The following is a 26,540-nucleotide window of genomic DNA, read 5'->3' as shown; positions in this document are numbered from 1 at the left end:
CTTTCTTAAGGTCCTTATCACTTTATTAAAATTAAGCAAAAGAGGCGAACGAATGTTTATTTTCACGAGCTGTCATGTATTCCCTTAATCTCTTAAGTGAAAACGAGAAGTTTAAAGCTTACCTGCTTCCATACGTTGACCGCCCGCAGCGCCTTCTGCGATTTTTTTAATGGTTCGATTCGTCTGCATTCGATGCATCTTTGTTATCAAGAACACATCCGTGTACTTTCATGCATCCTCTGTACTTGCGTTCTTGAGTATTGGAATTGAACTTTGACGGTTGAAGATGACGTAGTATGAGAACACAAGGATGCAAGATCGCTGAAGAACGTATACACAAGTTAACACGCCAAATCCCGGGTGGCGCCATAACTCTACACAAATGCACTTCATTTCTGCCGGAAGTGGTTTGCGCAGCGTCTGCCGGTGTAAACACAGCGATTTCGATGCTAGCTTGGGAACACGGTTCTACTACTTTGACTGGAGATGGCGTTACTCTCCCCCACCCGAATTCAGTGCAGAACTGGGAGGATAACATGACGAGTGGCCCAGCATAACGTACAGCAAGATTTGCTCCTACTTCATGCAATCCATGGCAATAGATGGAAAATCAATGGACAATCTGAAAGCCTCCGAAGCATATCAATATCTGCACAGCAACAAAGTCGGTTGTGTCATGTCATACAAATATGATCGTTTTGTTTATCTGAAAGCAAATGTAGAGCCTAGCCAGTGTTTGAACAATGCGTGGCATAATGCTTGGGTGCTGGTAACTGAAGCTGGAGAAGTCAAAACTGCGGGATGTACGTGTGTTGCTGGACCAGGGAGATCTTGTTCCCACTCAGCTGCGATCCTGTGGAAGGTAACTAGATTATTTGACCATTGTAGCCTAGGCCTATGTCTTTTTTATTGTTGGTATCCGAACTACATCATAGGCTACTTGGCTAGAGTGCAAAGTGTGTGTGTGCCATGATGATAATAATAATAATGCATTTTCTTCATAAAGTGCATTTCTGCAAGCCCAATGTTCTGTATATTCATTGTAGGCTATGTGTGCAATGTATTACATCATATGACATGTGTGCAGTGAACCCATTATAATATCTATGCACTGTTTTTACTATATCTCTCTAGGTAGAAAATGCTGTGAGACAGGGGAAAACCGGGCGTGCCTGCACAGACGGACAGAACCAGTGGAATGCTGGGTCTAAAAGAAATGCTGGTCAGAGGAAGATGAAGTATGTGCGCTTCAAACGACACAACAGGAAGGATCTCTACCAGCCGCCACCAACTTCACAGCCATCCTCTACCACTCCAGAACCGGCACAGGAGGTGACACTCTTTAGGACTCATGAAGAGTGGAGGAAGAACGCACTTGCCTCACCAATGGCAGAACTTTTCAATTGCCCTGGGAATAGCCTCCTGCAGCTCTGCTTTAATGCTAATACCTCCTCCATCACTGAGCCAACACCATGTCCACACCTCCATCTCTTAACCCATGATGAGCACCACACACCACTGGCTTGTGTAAAATGCAGAACCTTCTATGATGAATACATTAACATGTCCACAGCCCAGCTTGAGGAGATTGAGAAGGTTACAAAAGCACAGAGCAAAGAACAGGTCTGGGATGATGCGCGGAGAGTGCGCGTCACAGCGAGCACGACTAGAAAGGTGCCCATTCGCTCAACCACGGTGCCTGACAAGTTTTTGTCAGAACACTTACATCCTTCCGTGGCAATGCCGCAACCCGTCAAGGAGCGGAGGGGGAGGAACTTGCAAGGGACTATTTGGAAACTCTGGGCAACAGCATTGAAACCAAAGGCTTAGTGGTGTGCGAAAAGGAACCGTGGCTTGCAGCATCTCCCGATGGAGTGATAAACAAAGACATTCTGTTGGAAATCAAATCACCTGTGATGGGAAACAAGTCACTTGCAGAATTTTTGGCAACAAAGAACTGCGAAATCACAACTGTGGCAAACGGAGATAGGGTAGATTGCCATATTGCCTGCAATGGTCCAAAAGGCTATGCAGGTACAAATTGGGATGCACTGCACAGGGCTTCAGCACTCCAAGTTGGTGATCTGGAACAAAACTGAGCTCCTAGAAATCGAAGTACCCTACGACCAAGGCTTTGTCCAGGGGCATATCATAAGGCTGTGCACATTCTACTTTGCCCACATGCTCCCAAAAATTGTTGATGATTTTGTTGAGTGAAGGTTACAGTTCTGCAGTAAATATATCAGCATTTTAAAACCAAAATAAACTGCCTTATTTAGGTCATTCCCACAGGAGCCAACAGATTTCCGTTGTTTACATAATGCACAATTTACATTATCTCTTTATGCTGTGCAATATATCAGTGTGCCTGTACTGTTTGAGTGAAAATAAAGTTTGATATAATTTCATTTCATTTAATTATTGCACTGAACTACGATCATGAATGATAGGCCTTATGTTCCTTAGAGTGCTACAATTTCTTTTAACACAGTTCATCATTCATAGTAAGCTCATACTGTACATAAATAACACTGTAAAATGCACTCTAATTGTTTTGAGGAAACTAAACAAATGGCTTCAACAATCCTAACAGGTATTAAAAAGTAAAATACAAAAGCAGCCCACACAATTACATCACTATGAAAATATTAATATATAATATTAAAAAATACAATGCATGCAGTATGTTGTGTTTATCTGTATTTAATGAACAACATGCCTGGGTGTTGGTAGACAGGGACACAAGGCAAGATTCTAAACCTCACAAGGCACTCTGATCAGTGGACTCTTCAGGTTAACTAGGCCAGCACAGATGGTTAAGATGTTGTCCAGTTTCGGTGTCATGCTGATGGGAACGGTCTGGGATAAAATCTTAAAGACCTTCAGTCTCTGGATTGCTCTTTCCACGTGTATGCGGACATTGGCTACTCGCCTGGTGCGTGTCGTCTCCTCATTGGTCAACTGATTGCGCCTGTAGGTGAATGCAGGGATGTTCAAACTGACCCTTCTCTCATCAAGCAAGTCTCGATTGGTGAACCCACGGTCCGTGACCTCATCACCAGCCCTCAGATAGTCTAGGAACCCACTGTCCATGGTGATAAACTTATTGCTGCTTCTGCCAGCATAGGCATCAGATATAAACATGATTAGCCCATTAGGGGCCACAGCGACAAGATATTTCACAGTGTTGCGTGATTTGTACTGGCTGAAAGTGTCACTCCTTGAGTCGTGGTTTGTGGCTCTCTGCATGGCACTTTCGGCACAGTCAATGATGCAGGTGGTTCGAGGGTAGTTCCTCTGAAACGACAAAGGCATGGTGGCACGAATGGTCTCTCTTGGAAGCCAGGGGATCAGGACTTTGAACTGTTCACCCATCACGTCAATCCAGTGACTAATCACAATGCTTGCCATGGATGTAGACACATTGAAGCGGTGAGCAATATCTCCTAATATTGGGTTTAGTTTTAGCTTCATCAAGGTCATCAGGATTTGGTCAACAACAGGAAGGGTAATTGATGGCTTACTGAAAGGCAACAACACCGTCACCAGGGTGAAAAATTGAACCATACGCACTCCTGTATACAGCCGGGACCTAGCATCATCAATGACCGTGGTGCTAGTCACAGTAGGACCCATTTCTGCCTCGCACTGTGTGGCCTTGTCTACTTTAACAGACTGTGTTGTTGAACAGTACATGTGGTCAATATGTGACGGATCCTCCCATTGGGTCTGGGCATCTCGAAATTTTGGTGTAGCAGGCTCGACCTCACAGGCAGGCTGACAGGTTTCAGGAGCATCTAAAAAGGGGAAGAGAAAACATGGATGGAGCAAAATTAATGCTAATTAAGTCCGCTGGGTGAGTTGACGCCTCTTTGGCTGGGGAGGGCGATTGTATCCCAACCACAACTCTGGGAAAGGATTATCCTTGGTTGTATTCAATGCCTTCAGCCAGGTCCTTGATTCCGAGTCGGTATCAGGCTTGCGAAAAAATGTAAACAATGGAGCGCATGGACATTGCCTCTTCGTAGCTGGTTTGTGGTCGTAGCACTCTCTATCTAACCACTCGTTCAGGTGCTTTCTCGAGTGTTTGCAACCAACTACCGCACACGTCATTCCCGAACCACTTTTCTTCATGTTGTAATTGTTATATCCTCTTTGTCACTGCGATATCAGTGCTTTGTCGGCACAACGGAGCTAGCTAGCAAAACAAACCCAGCCCGCCAGAACGGAAGTGGATTGCATCGACGGGAGGAGTTTAGGATGTACTGTAGGGGGGAAACGGCTCAAAAACTTGTGTATATTGAAAAACAGCTTAAGAAGGCTACAGTTTTTCATCCCCGGATGTGTTCTTGATCCACCCCTCTTATTAAGGATGCATTGAGAGGTGACTTGTGCAGACTTGAGTCAGCCAGGTATCCCAGAATGCATCTCACACCAACCAGCAAGTGTTCCAAACGGCACTGGCCCTGGCCCAAATGGCACACTTCTTATGCACTTTTGGTCTTGTGGACTTACAATGGCTGCCGTGTGCGCGTGTCCTTTAAGTCCATGAGACCGGATGGTGTCCCAAGTCCCATTTGTCATTTTGCCGACTTCTTCCCGACAGTCAAAGCGACGTTACATCACGAAAGTGCGGACTCTTAGGAAGACCGCAAGTGCTTAGGGTGCCATTTGGGACAGGGCCATTTTTGTGCCCTTAAAGGGCACTTCGGGAACGGGATGCCATTTGTAGGGTTGTTCCAAATGAAAGTGAACAACTGGATCCCTTCACAAAGGGCCCTTCCACAAGGCCATTGGCTTAGGGTAGGCTACTTCAAGGAAGTAAATTTAGCTTTTATGGTCATGTGACCCAGCAAATACTTTAAAGCTAGATGCGGGAGAGTTTGAGTTAACTTACAAACAAAGCAATTCAAGTTGTTTTGCTTTGTTTGTGATATTTCAAACATTTTTGTCATGTTGTACACACGCGCGTGAACTCGACAATCGACTACTGTGGACTTCGACCGAAAACAGGAAGTAAATACAGGTATGTGCGCTGGCTGAATTAACATTACTTTTATTCATATCTTTCACATCTACTGCAGTCAGATTCACCGTGTTCACTCTGAAGGAATCACTCACATGGCTGGGCACTTGTAATGACACATCAAGGATGTTAAGAGGCTAAAAGCAGGTTTAAAACTTGCCCCATTTAAGTCAACAGGGTGCAAATTTTAAACAGAGGATAACACGGTGTAGGCAACACCGATTTTTGTCGTTGTTCTCTGTACTGACAGCACTCCAAATTTACAAAAAATGTAATGTAAAAATTGACCGGAGTTCTTCTTTAATCACCGGGCGCTTAGCGCTCATGTACCCCGCCGAGAACAGTATTAGGCTAACTTACCTAGTTTTCTTCTGATGTTTGTCGCTGGCTCTGATGTCCCTGTAGTGGTAAAAAAATAAAAAATAAATAAATAAATTGTATATATAATTATTCTCGTGCATCAAACGAGATCAATCTATTCATGAGACCAAAGATCGCCCATCTTTGGTCTCACTGTTGTTCCCTGCTAATCGTTTTGGCTGAGGGCAAATTTAGGCTCTGTGACTTGTTTGCTTGTCTTTATTTCTTATTGTATAGCTTCTTATTCATTTTACTACTTTTAAAATGGCTATTATTGGTCATTAAAACATGACGTTTAACAAAAAGAGAAAGGGTTGTTTAGGTCATATTTTATTTTATTATCAGATTATATGCACATATTAATGTTTTATATTTTTCAAATGTAAAAGAGGCAGGGTTGTTTATATTATGTTTTATAAATACATGCAGTGAAGCCTAATCAATGTACGCTTTCCCTGAACCACATTTGTGTGGCTGGGTGATTCTTAGATTATGGGCACTTTTATGTACTTTGGCCATATTTTTAAAAATACACAAAATTTTGGACAAAATCCTCTTTCTTTTTCAAACTAACAATAAAACCTCCTTAAAAACTTTTTACTACCTTTCTATTATGATTTTTTCATACTTTAATAAAAATACAGTTTAAAAGTATGACTTATCTGGTAACTATTAATATACCTAAATTAAGCACTAGTAAAATAATTAAAATACATTATAGTATTTAATGTGAGACCACCATCAATATTACTTTTTATACAAAATATAGCTGTCGCACAGTATTGGTGTCATTTCCACCACAACACTGTAATGTCCCTTTAAAAAGTTTGTGTGAAAGATTGTTTAGGTGGTTTCTATGGAAATGTTCAGAGACATCAGAGCACATGTTGGACATGGAGGCAATTTAAAATTTTCATCAAGATCAAAATAAGAAAAATCAAGGTAAATATTGCTTGATCAGTTCATATATTTATTCTACATCATTTCCAAACATGCTGTACCTTCAAGGGTGTTTTTAAAAAGTTTAAAATTTTAAGTTAAATAAGAGTATTTTACATACATGCATGAAATGCTAAGTATTAATTCAAAGCTAATCAGTGAAGCTATCTTCCATTTTTTCACAAAGAACTACAGAAATGTCATTTCCACCACAGTCATTTCCACCACACTGCCCTCTGTGGTGGAAATGACAGCATGTGGTGGAAACATGCTGTACGTACTTCCAGGGTGTTTTTAAAAAGTACAATTTGACAAGTTCGGTATTTTACACTTAAAGCCCTGTTTACAGATCGTTTTTGATGAAATAGAACTGTTAAGATTAAATTTTGGACAAATGCTGCTGTCCCGAGAATTTTAGGTTTCTTTCGCTTTCCCAAACAGTAGACTGGGTGTATAGATGCACTCGAACACGCCTTCCTAAAACACATTAAACTTTCGTTTACAAAGACGTGAAACTCACCGAGTGGTCAGGGGTGTCCACTGATATGCTCACACAAAAATCGATGCAAAAGATGCTTTCCAACAGGTTTTATCGTAGTTTTTGTCTCCTCCATTGACTTGCATTGGATGTGCTGTGAGGTACGGTATTACTCCGCGCCGGAAACTGAAATGGGGTTGTTTTCTTCTTCTTCTTCGTGTTTTTTTTTTTTTTTTTTTTTTTTTACGGCGGATCGCAAACAATAAAATGCCAGTGGTTTGCTTGCAAAGGTGCATTATCGCCACCAACTGGGCTGGAGTGTCTATTATTCAAGCTCTCAGCGGAAGAAGTTCGGGTGTGAGGTGTTTGGAAAAATAGGTCCACAGTTTTACAACGAATGGTAAAACACCTGTTGGAAAACATCTTTTGCAGCGATTTTTGTGTGAGCATATCAGTGGACACCCCTGACCACTCGGTGAGTTTCACGTCTTTGTAAACGAAAGTTTAATGTGTTTTAGGAAGGAGTGTTCGAGTGCACCTACACCCAGTCTACTGGTGTTTGGGAAAGCGAAAGAAACCTAAAATTCTCGGGACAGCAGCATTTGTCCAAAATTTAATCTTAACCGTTCTATTTCATTAGAAATGATCTGTAAACAGGGCTTTAAGTGTAAAATACCGAACTTGTCCTTTAAATAAGAGTATTTTGCATGCATGAAATGCTGAGTATTAATTCAAAGCTGATCAGTGAAGCTATCTTCCATTTTTTCACAAAAAAACTACAGAAATGTCATTTCCACCACACTGCCCTCCGTGGTGGAAATGACAGCATGTGGTGGAAATGACATTTATGATTACAAGTACAATTGATAATGGATTGCAAGAGTTGATTGACTTTGTGAATTGAGTTTACTGAGTGTGATGAGTTTAAGAGTTTTTCAAATAAATATTTCTCTAAATATTACTGTTTCTCTACATTCACGTTAATTCATTGTCATTTCCACCACCACCCTGTCATTTCCATCACCACACACACTTTTTAAAAACATTTAAAAAGTTCTCATCACACATTAAAAATGTATCCACAATTTACGAGATCATGCTCTACTTAATATAAAAATTCAAGTTATTTATTTTCTAATAAGCTCTTGCCCAAACCAATATTAAATTTCAGAGTGTGACAGGTGTACAGTTCACCATTTGGTCCTTAGGGCAGTTAATTTATCTCATTGACAAATGTATAATTATTGACAATATAATTATTTCTATGGAAATGCCTTGGCCTTGGCCTTTACAATAATTTATTGTACATTGTGGAAAAACTGATAAAACTATTTCAAAAATGATCTTAGACAATTCTTGGGTGGCATAAGTTATTCTGTATTTAAATAACAGCTGTATAGAGATGTGGTGGAAATGACATTTGTTCATTGCAGGTCGGAAAAAAATGTAAAATATTAACAATTTCTCTTGTAATCTAAGTTTGTCCTCTTATAGACCTTAAAACTAGACAAATTATTTAAACTTATGAGACTGTGTTACGTGACTTTTGAACAAGTTTTTTTTATTCAACTTCACAAGCCTAAAAGTGCCCCTAGTTGAAGAAACGCCCGGCTATGTTTTAAGATTTATGAAAATGAAAGGAGGCGTGCTGTTTTATAACATATTTCGTTTTATTGTTGACTAAAATATACGAGCGAGCTGAGAGACGCCATCAAGAACGCTGCTGTTCCATTTGCAGAGGTTCGTTCTCCTGAGTCGAACCTGACAAGTCCAAACTTTGCGTACTTTGCGAAACGCCCATCTCTTCAGGTCACGGAATATCACGGAAGCAGGAAATAGTTTCTGGTGCCCCTGACGCAGAGTCAAACCGTCTAGTAGCCTAAAACATTCAGCCATCGGTAAGATACAACATTTCTTGCCCGCATTTTATAATAAATCTATAATAGTAGTCCTATACCTAACTTAAGCGGTGTCATACTTCGGTTACAGAATAGATATGGAAATTGTAAGAATTAGGCTACATGGTTTAGATTGCGATATTTCATTCTTTTAATAGTGAGGGCAAAACATAAATAAATAAACGTTTACGACATGTACAGCCTTCAACAGGTGTTTTGATTCATTATAAAAAAATCGGTTCATAAGATATCGGACTACTATTGCTTATTCACTTAAAAGAACCGACACAAAAGATTCATTGTCTGGGAATCGAACTATTGTCGAACTGCATGTTTCATGCTGTTGAATACGTTTTGCTTCATAAACTTAGGCCTATACATATTATTTATCATTTATGCTTTATATGTTTTTAATGACAGCTTAATCTTAATTATCTTTTCAAACGAATTAAGGCTTTTTAGGTCACTATGTCTGAGAGAGATGAGGAAACATTCAAGTCTGTGGACTTGAAGCAGCAAAATCAAAAGTCTCCAGTCACTATGTCAGAGAAAGATGAGGAGACATTCAATTCTGTGGACTTGGAGCAGCAAAATCAAAAGTCTCCAGTCACTATGTCAGAGAAAGATGAGGAGACATTCAATTCTGTGGACTTGGAGCAGCAAAATCAAAAGTCTCCAGTCACTATGTCAGAGAAAGATGAGGAAACATTCAAGTCTGTGGACCTGAAGCAGCAAACTCAAAAGCAAACTCCGGAACCAGACATCCATCCTCAACAATCTCACAGTGAAACTGAAAAACCCAGCACACCTGCTGCAGAGGCCAAGGCAGAAACCACCCCCTCTCCACGTGCCTCAGCAGTCAAAGCTAAATGGAAATCATCTGCAGAACAGTTTAAAGTCAAGAAATTTTTTGTTCTCAGGGTAATGTCTACTTTTTTTTAAAGTCTCATCGAAGTTTCTGTTTTCTGTGTTGATCGCAAATCTATGTTCTGCTGTGTTTATAATCATTCTGACACATAATCTACACTTCTTTTGTATGTTGAGTGGTGTGGGGCAAACAAACCACGGTTGCTCTGCAGTAAAATAGAAAACTGCTGACCACACCTTTTGTATGAATATCCTCAACACCTATTCAGCAAACAATGATAGTCTTAATACTCTTCACTCGTCGAGTACTGACATATGTCTGCTAATATTCAGTCAAAGTATATTCCTCACCTGCAGAGATCACTGAAAGCTGTCTTCCTGTTTCCTCAGTCTAGCTGAGGACATTTGATTAGCAAATAGTATCTGTTGGCCTGCTCAAAGACCAGATTTTGTTTTGTGAAAGTGGTGAAATGGGATCACTCACCCCTTTAAAACCATTGTTCCCACTTACTCTAAAATAGAAATCCATTTTTATGACTAAGCAGCACTATATTGTATTGTGTCTATTGTAATCAGTGGCATCTTTGTCTCTATTCATGGTGTGGTACAGCACTTAACAAATTAATAGTTATTGTCATAGTAGTTAGAATCAAATCTTATAATATTTAGAATCCAAATTAGTTCAATTAAATCAAACTGACTCGCCAATGAATGTTGCTTGTAGATAATTTGTAGGAACTTTTATCTGGCATACAAAGCACATCAAGGCTTACTTATTTTAAAGTTTTAATCCATTTCAGTGTTTCTTTCATATGGACACAATATGCACAAGAATATTATGAAATGCTAATATTTGGTCAGTGTCAAACACCTTTTTGAAAAACATTTTTTTATATGAACATTGGAAGAACATTGTGAACATGTGACATTCTCCACTTCTCCAGTAATTTACTGGAAAAAATGTGTACAGTTATATGGCTTCAACATCACAGACATTATTTAACAAATAGTTTCACATAATAAAATTGTCTTGTTAAAGGAACTTAGAACAAGTTTAGTTTGCGGAAAAACATATTTTAATGTGAGCACCCTCTAGTGGGTCCTGGCCCCTAATGCACAGATGTCACTGGTTGTAATATGTTGTAATTGTTGTGCTCTGTCACATTTTAGCCTGGAACATTGGACCAAGGCATTGAAGATGTTAAATCTCTGGTGGATCCCACAGAAGATGGTGCTGTCCAGGGTGTTTGGCTCATGGCTGAGTAAGTGTTTTTTTTTCTTTCTCTAAAAAAAACCCACCCTAGTTTAAGAGCACTTTTGAAGTAACCAAATATTGACTGCTCTGCTAATGTGCAACATTCACGTGAAGTAAGAGAATCTCATTCTTTCATCACATGGCACTCATTCCAGGACGCAATCCATTATCTCGCTCTGTGTTTTGTAAATAAGTAAAATGTACAGGAAATAAAGTGAAATAAACAGGGAGCAGAATGAAGCTGCTAAAATACATTTTGATAAATGTGTTGGCAGATGACAACTTCTATCTGTCTGTGAGCAGGCTTTCAGGAAACAGTTTGAAGGCTTTGCTCTGTGATAATTAATAATATATATTATATTTCCCATGGTTTGTGCTTAGGCTTGAAACAAAAAATCAAGTTCATGGAATTCATTCTTTTTGACTGATATAAATTTATTATGATAGACATTGTAAGAAATAGCTTTAGCTGTACCTTGCCTTTTCGTGCTGTCAAAACAAAGATACTTAATAGGCATAATAGGTTAGTTGTGTTAAATTAGCTTTAAATAGTCTCATATTCCACATGTGTTCATTATCAAAGGATTCCTATAATAATTAAATGCATTATCTTGCCCTGTGCATGATTATGTGCATAATTTAAAATAAATGTAAAATAAGCTCATACAAAAATTTACAGTACCATGTAAAAGTTTGATATACTTTCACTTCCTCATAGTAATACATGAAGTAATACCATTTCATTGCATTTTTAATTTAAAAAGATCACAAAGCCTTGTATGTGAACAGTCGTCCAACTCTTTGAAAACCTAGCAGTAATTTAGGGCTCCAGACTAACATTTGGGAGCAGTAGCACTGGTGCCACTAAGTTCTACAGATGGTGGTGCCGGCTCCTGATTTGGTAGTGCTGGGGGAATTTTTAATCATAGTTAATTTATTCATAAAATTACTACTGTTTTGCATTAATAAGTACAGTTACTAATAATACTACTACGCATTTGTTTATTGGAAATTCAACAGTTAAAGCACTGAGCTTGAATTGAGATGCAGATAAAATTAACTTATTAACAACAGTAACTTGCAAAAACTTTTTTTGTAGAGAAAAATGTAATATTCTACTATTATTACCATTGTTACATTTTTCTTCTACATTATCATACTGAACTGACCGACAGCTTCAGTGATGATAAAAGGAGCGCTCTTTACTTTTACTTTAGTTTGTGTAATTCAGTCACAATTTGAAGAAAGGTTGTTTTTTTTAATAAGACTTTGTGACTTCCAACTCTTCCACTCAATAAGTGCTCCTTTGCCCCCATCTACTGGTTATAGTGGTCATTTCATGTCTTTTTTTGTAAATAAAAGTGTTTCTCTGCCACAAAGTGTTAGGGCCATATTTTACGATCTAAGCGCATGGTCTAAAGCGCACTGAAATCCACTTTTGCTAGACGGGAAAAATGGTCGGCACGCCAGGCGCATGGTCTAAAAGGGTTGTCCCTATTCTCTTAATGAGTAATGAGTGTGTTTTGGGCTTTACATGCAATAAACCAATCAGAGTCTCATCTCTTATTCCCTTTAAATGCCAGCTGCGCTCGCGCCATGGCGGATTCGCCATTTACATGACATTATTTGATAGTGGAAAGACTGAACGCGTCTCCAGAGCGCAAACGGATCTGCTCGTGCGCAAGGTTAAAGAGCACGAGCAGACCATCTACGGGACAAGCCGAATTCCATCATATATTTATGTACACAATAATAATCTTTTACATTGTAATCCTTTTATTTTTAATATTTGGCATGTTTGTGTGATGCTGCGTAAGCAGAGTGTACGTGTGTTGTGGACCCGCCTATAGGCGCACATTACTAACGCGCTCTTTCTGTTGCCTCAAAATAGCAATGTGCCAACAATGCGCCAGAACACACCTCGTTTTCAGACCAGCACGCCCATGGGCGCACAAATGGGCGCAAATGCATTTGCTATTTAAACAACGTGGCGCAGGACTAGAAAATGATAACTGCGTCGGACTGAAACTAGCAAAAAACACTTGCGTCGCGCCTGGCACTTTATTGCGCCGGGTGTATGATAGGGCCCATGGTTTTCTTACATCTTTTAGTTTTACAAATCATCACATTAAAAATAACATTTAAATTGGATAATATTTAGAGCTTTGAAGTTCTGTAATAGTGTGAAGCACTAATTCACTCTCAAGAGGTTTTAAGAACCCTGAGATGAATAATGAAAAAAAAAAAACATTTATTTCTAACTATTTCTGCCACAATACCATGGTTACAGTTAGCATTACTACATTAAATCTATGGTGAATGTTGGTGATTTGTGGATTTGTGGGTTCATTCATGGCACAATGTTTCTCCTGGTTTCCATGTCAGAGCTGTTTGATCTGACATCTGTAAATTTGAATGCTTCCTACAAGATCTCGCTGTGATGTTGTTAATTCTGCGACAAATTCCAACGCTTTGTCGCTGGATCTCCCAGCGCTGTGTAGTAATGGTGTCGTAATTTTATTTGCAAAAAGTCTGGAGCCCTGTAATTTAGGGGTAACAGAAGACTGTAGAGTTTAACAAGTCTTGTGACATCAAGGGCAACTCATACACTATGCTTGCAGTATTACATCCAAAGGCTTTGGGGCACCGCTGAGAGTCAGAGGGCCTGTTAGTTGTGTGTGTGTCTATGTGGTGTGAAAATGTTTGTGGTCTTTCACACCTATTGTACGTCCCCGGACCCACATACTCAGCCAAGGTGAGATTATTCCATTTGCCTTGTCAGAAGTAAACAAGTAAAACGTATACCTAAATAAGACACCAGGGTGCATAAAGGCCCTTTATTTTAGTAAGATTCTCATGTGCTGTTTCTGTTACTGTCCAGATCTGATGTTGTGAGTAAGAGAAAATACATTCAAATAGAAGTATACACATCTGGATACAAGTCTTGTGTGTTTTTATCTTACCTTACCTTACCTTACCTTACCATCACTGAGTAAGTTTCACAATTCCTTGCTGAGAGAAAGTTTTAAGAAAAGGAGAACATGCACTGCCTCTCGCTGTCTTTGTCTCATGGGCAGGAGCTCTCCATACATTCAACAGAACGTAAGGCACTTTTCACTCGCCAATTGGGGCGAAAGCTCTGACAAAAGAAATGAGATTTGGTGTTTTGACAAAAAAAAAAAAAAATTCATATAAAAAGTAGCTTATGCATTAGTTATGCATTTTCCAAGCACATATCTTTGTTTTGACATAACATCTGGGATCTAAAAATGTGGGCATACATATTTTAAGAAGAATGCCAAAGGCAATTGCAGATATGCTGTAGCTTTTAGAATACGTAGGCCTATATAATTGAAACCCACATGCTTATAGAACATTGTGTGTGGATGAACATAAAATAAAATAGTTTGGTCTCTTTTTCTTACTAAATAGGCTGTAGGTTCAAACAGACCTACTGCAGCTTACAAATATGTAATGTTTCTCTCTCAAAAAAAAAAAGTATTAACAGCTTTAAAATTGGGGTCTGGGGAAATGCTAGGGGATCCATGGAAAATTTGAAAGAAAAAATGCATTCTATTGGCAACCATAGATTTTAACAGTAAGAACCAAAAGCATATAATCACATTTGCATTGTTTTGTTAGAAAAAATCACATTACTTCTGACAGTGAAGTTCAAGAATGCTTGATTTTGTTGTAGCCATGTTTTTAAAGACAGTATTCTGCCTTGAGCTGTACTCTTATATTGGGTAGAATAAAAGATACACTGTCAGTTTAATAAAAAGTAAATATTTTCTACATAACATACTTGACATGGAAAAGCCTGCTGTTGCCATTTAGAATAACTGGTATAGAAACAATACTGTGACAAGATTCATTCATCTATATGTGCCAAACTAATCTGTCAAACTCTAAATTAACATAAGTCCAAGAACTTGTTTTAGAATCCTTCTGTGCTTGATCAAAGCTGTGGAAGGATTGTGAGCGACAGATTTAGGGGAATGTAGGCCGGTGCTTGTGTAGTTACATTGATGTACTGTATGCAACACAGCAGAGGTCTGCAGTCGGGCCCAGTAGGGGACCCATGCTAACATGTTTCAAATAATTAAACTCATGTTAATTAAAGATGCTGTAAACGATTAAGCACTGTGAAGTTTCTGCCAGACTACCACAAACATACTGTTGAGACATATCTCAGGGTGAAGCAGCAGAGCACTAGTACGTCATCTCAGTGTTGTCAAAGTAGTCTAAAGCAACAGTTGCAGAAAAGTAGCAACTGCTTATGAAGTTGAGTATTGTTCAAGGTGCTACTGCATCATATATCAGAGTACTGCCCACAAGGCTTTGGCTTTGACATTGGCCAGAATTTTAATATTGTGCATCTTTACAAGTAATACCCATATTTTTCTGGTGTAGGATCGATCATTGGAACAATGAGAAAGAGCGTTTGGTGCTCATCACAGAGAACACCCTTCTCATCTGCAAGTATGACTTCATCATGCTTCACTGTCAGCAGATCCAGAAGATTCCACTCAACTTCATCGACCGCATCTGCCATGGTACCTTCTGCTTTCCACCAAATTCCCTCCTGAAGTGAGTAACACCCTTTCCTTCATCAGTATCAGTTCATTCCTTGTTGAAAAGGTCACATCTCCCTAATGCAACAAAAAGTTTCTGAACGTTCTTCATTTGCCAGCAGTTCCTCAACTTTTAACCGTACATCTGATTTTCATAGTTTCTGATCAACTGTGACCGTCAGAACCAAAAATACAAGCACGAAAATTTTTCTCTGCTCCACTGATTGTTATTGTGCCACCTGTTGCCATGTGTAATGAAGCCTTGTACATTCAAGAACCCTCAGAAGGTCTTTTTCTAAGAAACATCTTCCACACTGGCTTATTGCCAGTTCTGTTAATCAGTTGCAAATTCCTCCCCACCTTTTGCATGTCATGCTTAATTGCATGATAAGAGGAAAGTCTGGGGAGAGATAGAGCACAAAGAGAGGTGCTCCATATGTAGATGACAAACTTGCAGGGCTTGTCGAGAATGAGAGATGGACTCCTGTTCTGCTTCAGTAAGGACATTGTGGATGTGATAACTGCAAGTAAACAGAAGCCAGTGTTACTTTATCTTCTTGGTGGTCTTAATAATAGCTGGACACCTGGTTGAAAATAGTTGGTTATTGAAAAGAAATATGATTAGAAGATACACTACTGTTCAAAAGGTTTGGGGTCAGTACAATATTATTATTATTATTATTATTATTATTATTATTATTATTTTGCCATACTTTTATTCTGCAAGGATGCATTAAATTGACTTTTGCATTGTTACAAAAATAAATAAATAAATATAATCAAATAAATGTTGTTCTTTTACTTTCTTTTCATTAAATCATTTTATATTTTAAAAAGTTATACAATATTACTGTTTTTAATGTTTTATTTTATTTTATTACTGTAGTAAATGCTAAATTGATTGCAATATATACTGTTATTGCACATCAAAATTAATTCATTACTGAATTAAGTCATTGGATTTATGTCAGTAACATTTTCATAAGACTCATAACTTTGAGTTGCCACTGAAGTACCCAGATGTTCCAACTGGCATCAGTAACCTGTAATATTCTCACATTAAAGCACTTTGTATGTTTGTGAATATTTAAGCCAATGGCTTTTGACTCCCATTCATTTCTATACATTTCTCCATCCTCCATAAAGCCTTAAACAGACAAATGAGGAAAATCTGAGACCATGAGTCATTTTTCCTAACCGTATTAGCAGTTTTTACAGGGTGATAATACCCACAATGCAGCAGGATTTGACAAATGGTATCAGAGGGGAAGGAGGCCAGAGCCTCTTTTCTTCTCTTAATTTTTTTGTGGAGGGATTATGTGAATAGAAATGGGATGTAAGGAGGACTTTATAACGCAGGGAGGGGAGAGCTGTCAGTACAGCTCTTGTGTAACCGATTAGTGGTAGAAATTAATGTAGTCCTTTCATCCAAACCTTTTAAAGCTGGCTCAGGGGACACCAACCCAAGTAAAACTAATTTGATGAATAAAACGTAATGTGGCATGAAGTGCTTAGGAGAGGCAGGCCGTATTGGGCTGACTTTATCTCCCCACATTACATTCAATTATAAATAAAACGCCAATGAAAACCACCCTAGAGTGCTGGAGGAGAAAGGCAAGCTTTAAAGCCACTCTCTTTCTTTTTCCTTTTCCTTCCATTTTTGCTTAATTTCTTTCCATCTCCCTCATTATTTTGTCTTTTCGCAAACTTAATCTCATGCTCAAGCTGTCTGCACTTCTTTCTTTTAAACATCTATGCATGCAGTTCTCCGCTCATGTTCTCCTTTTTATTCTCAACTCACCACTTAAATATTATTCTTATTGATATCCAGGCTGTCATTTCAACCACATTTATTTAGTCTCTTCAACTTTAATCTCTCCAGTTGATGAGTCCTTCATTCTGTTATTGTCAGTCACCTGTTAGATGTTTGTGTACAGAACCCAATTTACAGTACAGTAGTGGGACAGCAGTCATTGTCCAGCATCAGTCCGATGAATTAGTGAATATTGAGTGAATGGAATAAATCATGTATACAGCAAATTGTGTTGCCCCACATCACAATATAGTTGCATGCATTGTGCATTCTAAGGAAACGCATTCTAAGGTGTGTTCACACTTGTAGTTTAATTTTCTTGTTCTTTTGGTCAAAGAAAATGATACATTTAACGTTGGTTCACTTAGCGTTCACAGTCATTTTTAAGACCGAACCTAAAGATACAAAACAAAAAGATACAGCTTTTATGACATATATTTTGAGACGGAACTTACCAAACATCTAAACCACTACTGTGTGCTGGGCTAAATGCGCTAGTTGTAAGTGCGTACATGGTATTTTTACCAGCTGAGAACTCGTGAAGAGCTTAAAAAATGTGTAAATGAGTCAAAACTACCGAACTAATGGGTAACGTAGCTCCTTTGATGAGAAAAACTGTCCGAAATCTACATTTGAGGGAAGTATATGATTTTGGATGCAGCGCAGGTATGCTTGAGTATTCTGTCCTTTTTAGGGTCGCATATTGGGACATCACATCCTGTTTTTGGTTAGTTTAGATGTCATTTGTCTTTTGCATTTGTATTTCAGTCAAACCGCTCCTTTTCTTTGGAAATTGACCCTTTTCAGTGGTCTCTGTACGCTTGTTTGGTATGCACCAGGTTTCAAACTTATTCAAATGGACCGCACTAACAGAGCAATCGCACCAGCCCTTACGAAAAAGAAGTATACTTCAAGTTAATTTTATGAAGTATATTTAAGTAATGTTCAAGTATATTTTTAAGTATACTTTATGTAGTAAGTATACTAATATCAATGTGTAGTAAACTTGTAAGTGTACTATTTCAATACTGCTTGGGACTAAATTGGCCCACTTTTAGTAAAAGTATACGTTTAAGAGTGTAAGTGTAAGAGTAGTAAACTTTAAGTACACAACTAGGTTTCTCATTTATAATGCATCTGTACCTCAAGTGAACTTATATACTAGTAGTTTACTATTCTAATACAAGTAGTACATTTTTTAGTTTACGAAAGTACACACTGAAATGTACTCTCAGTAAACTACTAGTAGTTTATACTGCAAGTATACTTGTAAGTTTTCTTTAAGTGAACATAACATTATACATAACATTATACATAACATTTTAAACAAAAAAGTTTGTCATTTTTGTCAAAGACTACGCCTTGATTAGATTCAGAACAATGATCAAAACACAGATGGAGTAGATCGAGTCCAACACCCCCAAAGCTGCACAGTCGTTTTCTCTTCATTGGTTACGCTTCATTTAATTTGGTAACATTAAGCAGTTTTGATTTATATGCTGTTTAATGTTTGATGATCACGTTATTTTACATTTGAGTGAGCAATCTTCTATCACTTGTTTCAACTTCTTCTTCTCCTGTGTTTTGATCTGGAGATTCTGTACTAAAAGATGTGTCATATAGTGCCCCCTACCGTATACCAGTGAAAACATGGATAGCTGGAAAATTCAGTCAATGGTGGGGAAAGAGTAAAGTAGAAAATTCCTATACACTACCAGTGGACTAGCCTACACAAAAATCCAGATACGCAGAATTAGAAACATATCTGTTTTATATCAATATCCTAAAAATATTTAACAGGCTACTTGATCAACAGAGTTAACACAACAAGCCAAGTATACTTTGAATACTTAATTATACTTTAAGTATATCTCGATCAAAAGATTGAGTACTAGTACAGGCCAAATATACTTGGACTTTTCTCTCAGTATAAGTCAAGTACACTTAAGTGTAATTTTAAGTATATTTCTGAGAAGTACATAAAGTATATTTTTGAGAAGTATATAAAATGTAGACTGAAAGTATACTTTCTTATTTTTAGTCTAAAAGAAGTATACTAATAGAACACTTGAATAAACTACTTTTTTGTAAGGGAGAGTCTGTTTAAGTTGAACCAAACACACCCTCAACACACCCTTAGTGTGTGACTTTTTGTTCAACTGTGTTTGTGTTGCTTTGAGCAATTGGATGTTGACACTTGGGGATTTTTTGGTCATTAGTTTATCAAAGTATCAGCTGAATATTATTGTAATATCCCAGACAGGGTGATCAGGACCCCATGGGTTTTGTATCATCTGACAAATTTTCTGCTACCTATGAGTATATTACTGGAATATATTACCATTTTGTTACCGATATGGATGTGTTCTTTATTAATTTATCAGTATCAGTCAAGATTAAATGCACTACCATTCAAAAGTTTAGTGAAATATTAAAATTTTAAACAGCTGTTTGTAACATATTTCAAAATGTAATTTATTTCTGTGATGGCAATAGCTGAATTTTCAGCATCATTACTCCAAACTTCAGTGTCACATGATCCTTGACAAGTCATTCTTAAATGTTGATTTGGTGCTTTAGAAACATTTCTTATTATTATCAATGTAAATTGTGATTGTTTTTTTTTTCTGTGATTCTTTGATGAATAGGAAATTTAAAAGAACAGCATTTATTTGACAAATATTTTGTAGCATTACAAAATTCTTTACTTTCACTTTTGATCAATTTATTGTATCCTTGCTGAATAAAATGATTAATTTCTTTAAAAAATCGTAGTGACCCCAAACTTTTAAATGGTAGTGTATATCTGCCAATATTGTATATTTATGTCCACCTGTTTTCACATTTAGGTTACCTTTATTGTCATCTCTAATAGTATTTTTATGTACTGCATAATTTTAGAAGATCTCAATATGAATATCCATTTTTCATATTGTAGCTTACGTAACGTAGTTATGCCTAAATTCAGCTGTAGAATTTAAAACTATTGATTTTAATTTTGTGTATAGTATTTTTTACTTTTTTCAAAGTAGTATATTGAATTATTAACATTAAAATAATTAACTATATTAGCCAGAATATGAATGTGCATTCCTATATTCTCAGCTCTGCTGAAAACATTTAGTCATACATAAAACCTTCAAGCTATCAGATTTCCAATAATCAGTGCAGGACATGTGGGAAAAAAGTGTGCTGATTATGTGTGGGCTTTTGCCATGGGTCATTTACTGAGAATGAGAGAGACAAGCAATTCTTTTTGAGACTCTCTACCATTTCTGTTTTTAATTTCTAAGCTTCTAAGACAGTACACCTCTTAAGAAAGAGCACTGGATGGATATTCATACAGTCCAGTAATTTTTTTTATTTTATTTTTTGCATGATAATCAGATTTATTTACAGTGCAGCCCAAAAAATGCAGTGGCTCCACCATGACCAAGTTCTATCATGGGTTATAGTAAGGGTTTACTCCAGATGTCTGTAGGCCACTGATACCTTCCCTTAACTGCAGGGAGAATGGTTCACGGTGGTTTTGAATGAGTCTTAGCCTCAGTGTGGTGCAAAGAGAGTTCATTCACTGTGGCTGTTTTCAAAAAGTGCTTTTCACCCAGACTGTCTAGACAAGGTAATTACCCATCTACCCTGCACATCACTCATGTGTCCTCGGTAGCTCGTGCTGACGAGCCTTTTTTTTTGTGACTTTTTTGACGGAATGTTGCTATAAAAATATATCCAGCATTTCAAGTGTAAAGAGGATGTTTATGAAACATAAAATGTGTCAGACTTGGAGGCAATTTTCAGCTTTCTGTCAAATGAAAACATACAGAAAACGAAATATGAAATTAAGCATGAAGGTTGTCATTACAAAACTTGGATAGGCAAAGCGATAACCGTATATTGCCACAGAGAAGACGTAGAGAACAGCTAGTTTTCAATGTTAATATACTTTAAAATGTAATTCATTCCTGTCATGGCAAAGCTGAATTTTCAGCAGCCATTACTCCAGTCTTCAGTGTCACATGAAGTCTTTCTATAAACTTTGATGCTCAAGAAAGATTTCTTGTTGTTCAAGAAGTTCTTGTTGAGTAGAAAGTTCAAAAGACTGTATAGGGTGGAATATATATATATATATACATATATTCCACCCCACCACATTATTGGACACTTGATAATTAATCATTTTGTCAGCAGAGGGGGCAATTTCACACATTTAGACCAGCTGTGCACAGCGTCCTCATCCAGTTCATATCCTCCCACATCTGCACCGTAACTAAAACCAACTTGCACACATTACCTGCCTAAGAACAACATTGCCGATATAACTTCTGAATTACTTTAAGCTTTTTAATTTTTCAGATTTCCTAGACCTTGCAATCAATCTGAGCTGTTTCCATTAAGTGCACTGGGTGGGGTAAAAACTACACAAACAACAGAACTGTATTGAAGCATTCATTGTGATTGACTTCCTGGGAAGGATTAGCTAAAGTTTACATAGGGATTTGTTAACCATTTCTTAACTATGTGTCAACATGCTAGTGCTTGCCAGGTCATTTACTGTATTGACTGTGTCCACTGCGCGCATGCAGAATAATGTGCCAGCACTGTTTGGACCTGAGAGACTCTAGTTTGATTTGTCATTGTCAGGAAATGGAAGCATAGCTCTAAATCTCTAAATCTTGTGGTGTTTTACAGTATATGGAGAGCACTGATTTATGCCTAATTGCAATAAGATATGCCTACGTAAAACAGAAGTATTATGATGCATAATTTCTTGGCATTTACTTTCCTGGATCTTCACCTCCTGAAGGAAATTAGTCACTGGGATAAAGCCCCACCTGTTTTTTCCTCTCGCCCTTATTCTCTTGCTCTGAAATATTTTGCATGAATTTTGTTTTACGATCATGTCAAGTAAAAGACTGGTTCACGGATGGCCCACCACAGTGAATGTCCGTGCTGCTCAATCGTAGTATCTATTGAGCAATCTGGGGATTTGTTTGTTGGCTCTGGCACTCCGCGAGCCACTTGCCCTGACAGCTGTAGCAGACCTCTGATATTCATCTAGTGTGTTGACTTACTAGTCCTCAGCCATACATAAGTGCAGTCGACCGCTACAGGAATTTCAAGACGCTGCACCAGAGATTAACTAAGAATACATTTGAGTGTGTGTGTGTTTCTTGTTATGTTTATTTTTGAGTCATTCTACAATTGAGGTGACATTTCAATCTGGAAGTTGTTCAAAAACTAAACTCATCAATCCTAAATTAAACCAATTGTGCTATTTGAATAATTGTATCTTCTTGTGTCATTCGAGGTTATGATAAATGATTATAGTTAAAACAATTTACCATTGACTGCTATGTTCTTAGCAGTGAGATTGCTCCTTATTAAAGCTAATAGCAACTAGTAACATTTGTGACTTCACAAACTCATTAGGCGTTCAGTGGCACTGATGTAATGAGGAATGAAGATTTTTTTTATAAAGGTTCTTTTTGGTGTTTCTGTATTGCAATAGACTAGATTCTAGCATTGAAGGATGAAATGGCATTCGAAAATTTCTCCAATGATCCTAACGAGCATCCAGTAAGCCAACCATATAAGGGCCCTGATGTCTCTGAATCACTTTCAGAGATTTATTTGTCACCATTTGCAGATACCTTTGAAATCAATGAGTAATTGCATATAATGAATCACAACTGTTGCATAAATGTCCAAAATCTTTAAATAAACCGCAGGTGTTGTTTTTTTGTAAGACTCCAAAACAAACATGTAAACATGATGAAAATTAATAGACAGGCAGTCAGTTTATAATATGAGAAGTGGTTTTCATACAAAAGCAGTTTAAGGAATTTGATTTTGAAGTCTTCCTCTGGGGGAGGGACTCTGACACTACTGACATTTCACGAGTTCACACTTACATCAATTAAACAGAGTAAAGATTATGTGTATTTGGCGTGCTGTCCAGGTAGGAGGGCTCCGAGCTCAGAATTTTTGCCTGAACCCAGAGTACTCCCCCCATTGTTGTAAGAGTATTTAGGACTAGAAGTGAGGAGATGGGGTGGTGGAGGGATGCTGTTAAACTGTCAACGAACGGAGGTAAGTTTGCTGTATATATACACCTCTTAACTCGTTAATTGGGTTGATTAACAGAGTGTGCTCCACTCGTGTCTAATTAGGTTTGATTATCTGAATGTCTTCCACCTGTGTTTAATTAGGTTTAATTATCTGAACGTGCTTCTCCCGAACTTTGTTAATAAAACATCATTAAGAGTGACAGTTGCTTTTGTGTAAATATGAAAAATAAATAAATAAGTGCTGTCAATCAATTAAAAAATTAAGTAATGAGTCACACATGTTTCTGTAATTAATCACGATTAATCACACCTAACATTAAAGTTTTTAATATATTTTTATATTGTAATAATTTTGCATATAGAAACAACAAAGACAGTACCCTATATTTTAAATATTTGTTTAATGTCATCTTTTTATGAAAGGCATCACCGATACCAATACTGCTACTGATGTGTCTATGAAGTAGATTTTTTTTCTCAATTTTAGCCAATAATCATAGCTATTTATCATTACAGTATAATTTAAAGCTATACATTTTAACTTCTGTCAGGACCAGTATCGTCAAATACAATTGGCAATTGCATACAGTTAGGATTGGCGGTATGGTTCTGTTCTGGGCGAGAACTCCCTGCGCATCCATGCAGCCTACCCTTGGGGTAAACCGAACAGAACCAACATGAATGTATTGCAGATATCATTAATTCAAGATTTTAAAGCACAACATAATTTGAGAATTTATTCTGATTCAAGGGGAATCAGAATGCCATACTGACTGTATGAGAGGAGGAGCTGGGGATGGAGGAGGGTAATTAGCTCCTGAGAAACGCGATAGCTGCTGATAATACTAAAGGAGCTTATATATGTATACAGTGATAGGAGTCGTATTCCTATAGGTAGACGTGGATCAGCTGATTGTCAGCTGATGCGAGCTTGACTAACGTGACTTGCCAGAACTGACGCTATGCTTAATATTTATTAAAAAAAATCTAAAAACTTTTAATTTAAGTGAAGTTAAAACAATATTCACATAAACCCATTAATTAATGTCACATATACATGTGCCCTTCAATATATCAGGGCTCAATTTTTTCTATTGGCCCAGTCAGACCATTTCAGATTTTTTCTTGCCCCCAATGAATTATTTTCATTGTTTTTGACCCGTGTAACCTTGTAAATAATGCTTTAAGATTTTTAGGTAGGTCTAAGGATATATACAGAAATTGAATAGTTATCAAATACTTCAGTCTTCACTGCATAAATTATAAATTAAATGTAGATTAATCCTTATTAAAGCTACAAATGTTATTCAGTCAAGAGCAGTGAGTGATTTTTCTCTTTTTCCTTTGTTCTTTGATTATCCTTAATGACAAACAACAGCAGGTTTATTGGGCTACTCTCACTTTAAGACTTGCCGCTCATGATGCGGATCTGACACACATCTCATTTTCTCACTACTCTTTAAGTTCATTTAAGACTTTATTTAACTAATTTAAGACTGTGCTTGCGAGGATACTCGACAAAACAGGCATTTTGGCATAATTTTGTTTTTGTCCGTTCAGGTGCAGTCTGAAGTGGCTTTCTGTGCGCACGAGTCGTGTGTGTAGGTCGTAATTACTGCAATTACGTGATTTGTAAAAACTTGTAAAAAGCATTCACGTCCTCGTTGAGCTCGTAATTGCAGCTTGGAATGGTCTGAGAGTTCCTACTTGTACCATGCGACTACTGTACCACCTGACTGCCGCAGATTTAGTGGTGCCATAGAAACGCCAGTAATTCCCAGTCCGAGGACGTGAACAGCTCTGAATATAATTTCACGTGTTGTCATCTCGGGACTATGGTAATAACGACATGGTTAAACTGAGTTAAACTGAAAAAATTAATCACATGTGTTAATAGACTGTAAAAAAAAAATTGGACGTAGTGTCTGTGACGTCACCCGTAGGTGTCTGAAGAGCATTTTTGAAGGCCAAAGTGGGCGGAGCCTGCCGTCGACATCTTGGCAGCACGTCACCGCGTGTCACTCCGAAAATGGGCAAAGAGGCGGGATTAGCTGAGGTGACGGTTAACAGACAGCAGACAAACGGCTAGTAGTGACAGCAGCCGTAATCCACCTGTCACTCAAGTGGCCACACCCTAATTATGCAGAACTTTAAGGCTTAATATAATTTAAAGGGGTGGTATAATGCCCCTTTTCACAAGATGTAAAATAAGTCTCTGATGTCCCCAGAGTGTGTATGTGAAGTTTTAGCTCAAAATACCCCACAGATTATTTTTTACAGCATGTTAACATTTTTTACAGCATGTTAAAATTGTCCCTTTTTGAGGGTGAGCAAAAACGTGTCGTTTTGTGTGTGTCCCTTTAAATGCAAATGAGCTGCTGCTCCCGTCACAGAGGGCGGAGCTTCAAGAGCTTGTGTGTTAGCAGCTCCAATTACCTCACGCTGACAAGCACTAAAATGTCAGAAACTGTTCTGCCTTTTATGTTTAAACGAGTCGGACAATGATGGAGAGACTCAAGAAGAGTGACATGTAGAATGCAACAGGACGTTTCTGAATGGTTATTTGATACATTTATGTTGCTGATGTGGAGCTAACTATCTTCAAGTCTTTGATTAGCATATTCTGTCATGATAATCTATAAAATCGCTCGTGTTGAAACTGTTGTAAGATGCCTACAGAGTGACATGCTTGCATTTGTGTTACGTACTGTATTGCATGTGAAAAGACGTATGTGACAGCTTGAGCAGACTCACAAATGTGCTCTACTACAACAACTCTTCCTCTTCTCAACATGGACTGCGTGTTCCTGGGGGCGGTGTCTATGTAAATTGTATGGTTAGTGATGTCACTAACCCGGGAGGAATGTTGTGTAGTCCCTAACAGCCGCTTGTTGTAATCCTTAAAAAACGATTTCTTTAAAAGCAAATATCTTCTTTTGCTTTGAACTTTGAGCATTGTGACTTTACAGATGTTGTTTATGCTCAAACAGCAACATTACACACTAACTAAAGTTTGAAAAGTGAAATCATAATCAACCACCCCTTTAAAGAGGATGTTATAACCCCCCCCCCCCCCCCCCCCCCCCCCCCCCTGCTGTAAAGTTGGGCATATTAACATTGGGGGTCTATGGGATTGACTCTTTTTTGGAGCCTGTCTCTAGCAACCAGTCGATGAATTGCATTTTAAGTCACTTCCGTGTTGGATTCAAGAGAAGACCGGAAGGTTGCCGCTTGGTTAACGCGTTAATTTGATATAATAATA

At 37.9% G+C, this 26,540-nt stretch overlaps 3 protein-coding genes across 3 annotated transcripts in view; 2 read left to right on the top strand and 1 right to left on the bottom strand.

The window, feature by feature from the left end:
- The first annotated feature begins 341 nt into the window (after positions 1–341).
- Positions 342–2,013, top strand: LOC307165989 (uncharacterized protein). Its single transcript, XM_079884076.1, has 2 exons — positions 342–862; positions 1,135–2,013. The coding sequence occupies exons 1-2, from the start codon at positions 584–586 to the stop codon at positions 1,828–1,830; spliced, it is 975 nt and encodes a 324-aa protein (XP_079740202.1). The 5' UTR covers positions 342–583; the 3' UTR covers positions 1,831–2,013.
- A 684-nt stretch (positions 2,014–2,697) lies between these two features.
- LOC307165942 (uncharacterized protein) lies at positions 2,698–5,428 on the bottom strand. The gene is made up of 2 exons (XM_079884028.1): positions 5,387–5,428; positions 2,698–3,797 (listed from the first exon to the last, which is right to left on the bottom strand). Exon 2 carries the CDS (start codon positions 3,694–3,696, stop codon positions 2,755–2,757), a length of 942 nt encoding a protein of 313 aa, XP_079740154.1. The 5' UTR covers positions 3,697–3,797; positions 5,387–5,428; the 3' UTR covers positions 2,698–2,754.
- A 3,053-nt stretch (positions 5,429–8,481) lies between these two features.
- tprg1 (tumor protein p63 regulated 1) overlaps positions 8,482–26,540 on the top strand; it is a 24,153-nt gene continuing 6,094 nt past the window's right edge. The window contains exons 1-4 of the mRNA XM_079884007.1: positions 8,482–8,701; positions 9,155–9,622; positions 10,739–10,830; positions 15,237–15,413. Of these exons, the coding sequence (XP_079740133.1) occupies positions 9,170–9,622; positions 10,739–10,830; positions 15,237–15,413 (722 nt within the window). The 5' untranslated portion in view covers positions 8,482–8,701; positions 9,155–9,169. The remainder of the gene's footprint in view (positions 8,702–9,154; positions 9,623–10,738; positions 10,831–15,236; positions 15,414–26,540) is intronic.

Source organism: Squalius cephalus, assembly GCF_949319135.1.
Source record: "Squalius cephalus genome assembly, chromosome: 10".
Lineage (NCBI taxonomy): Eukaryota > Metazoa > Chordata > Actinopteri > Cypriniformes > Leuciscidae > Squalius > Squalius cephalus.
This window is presented reverse-complemented; position numbering and strand designations above follow the sequence as displayed.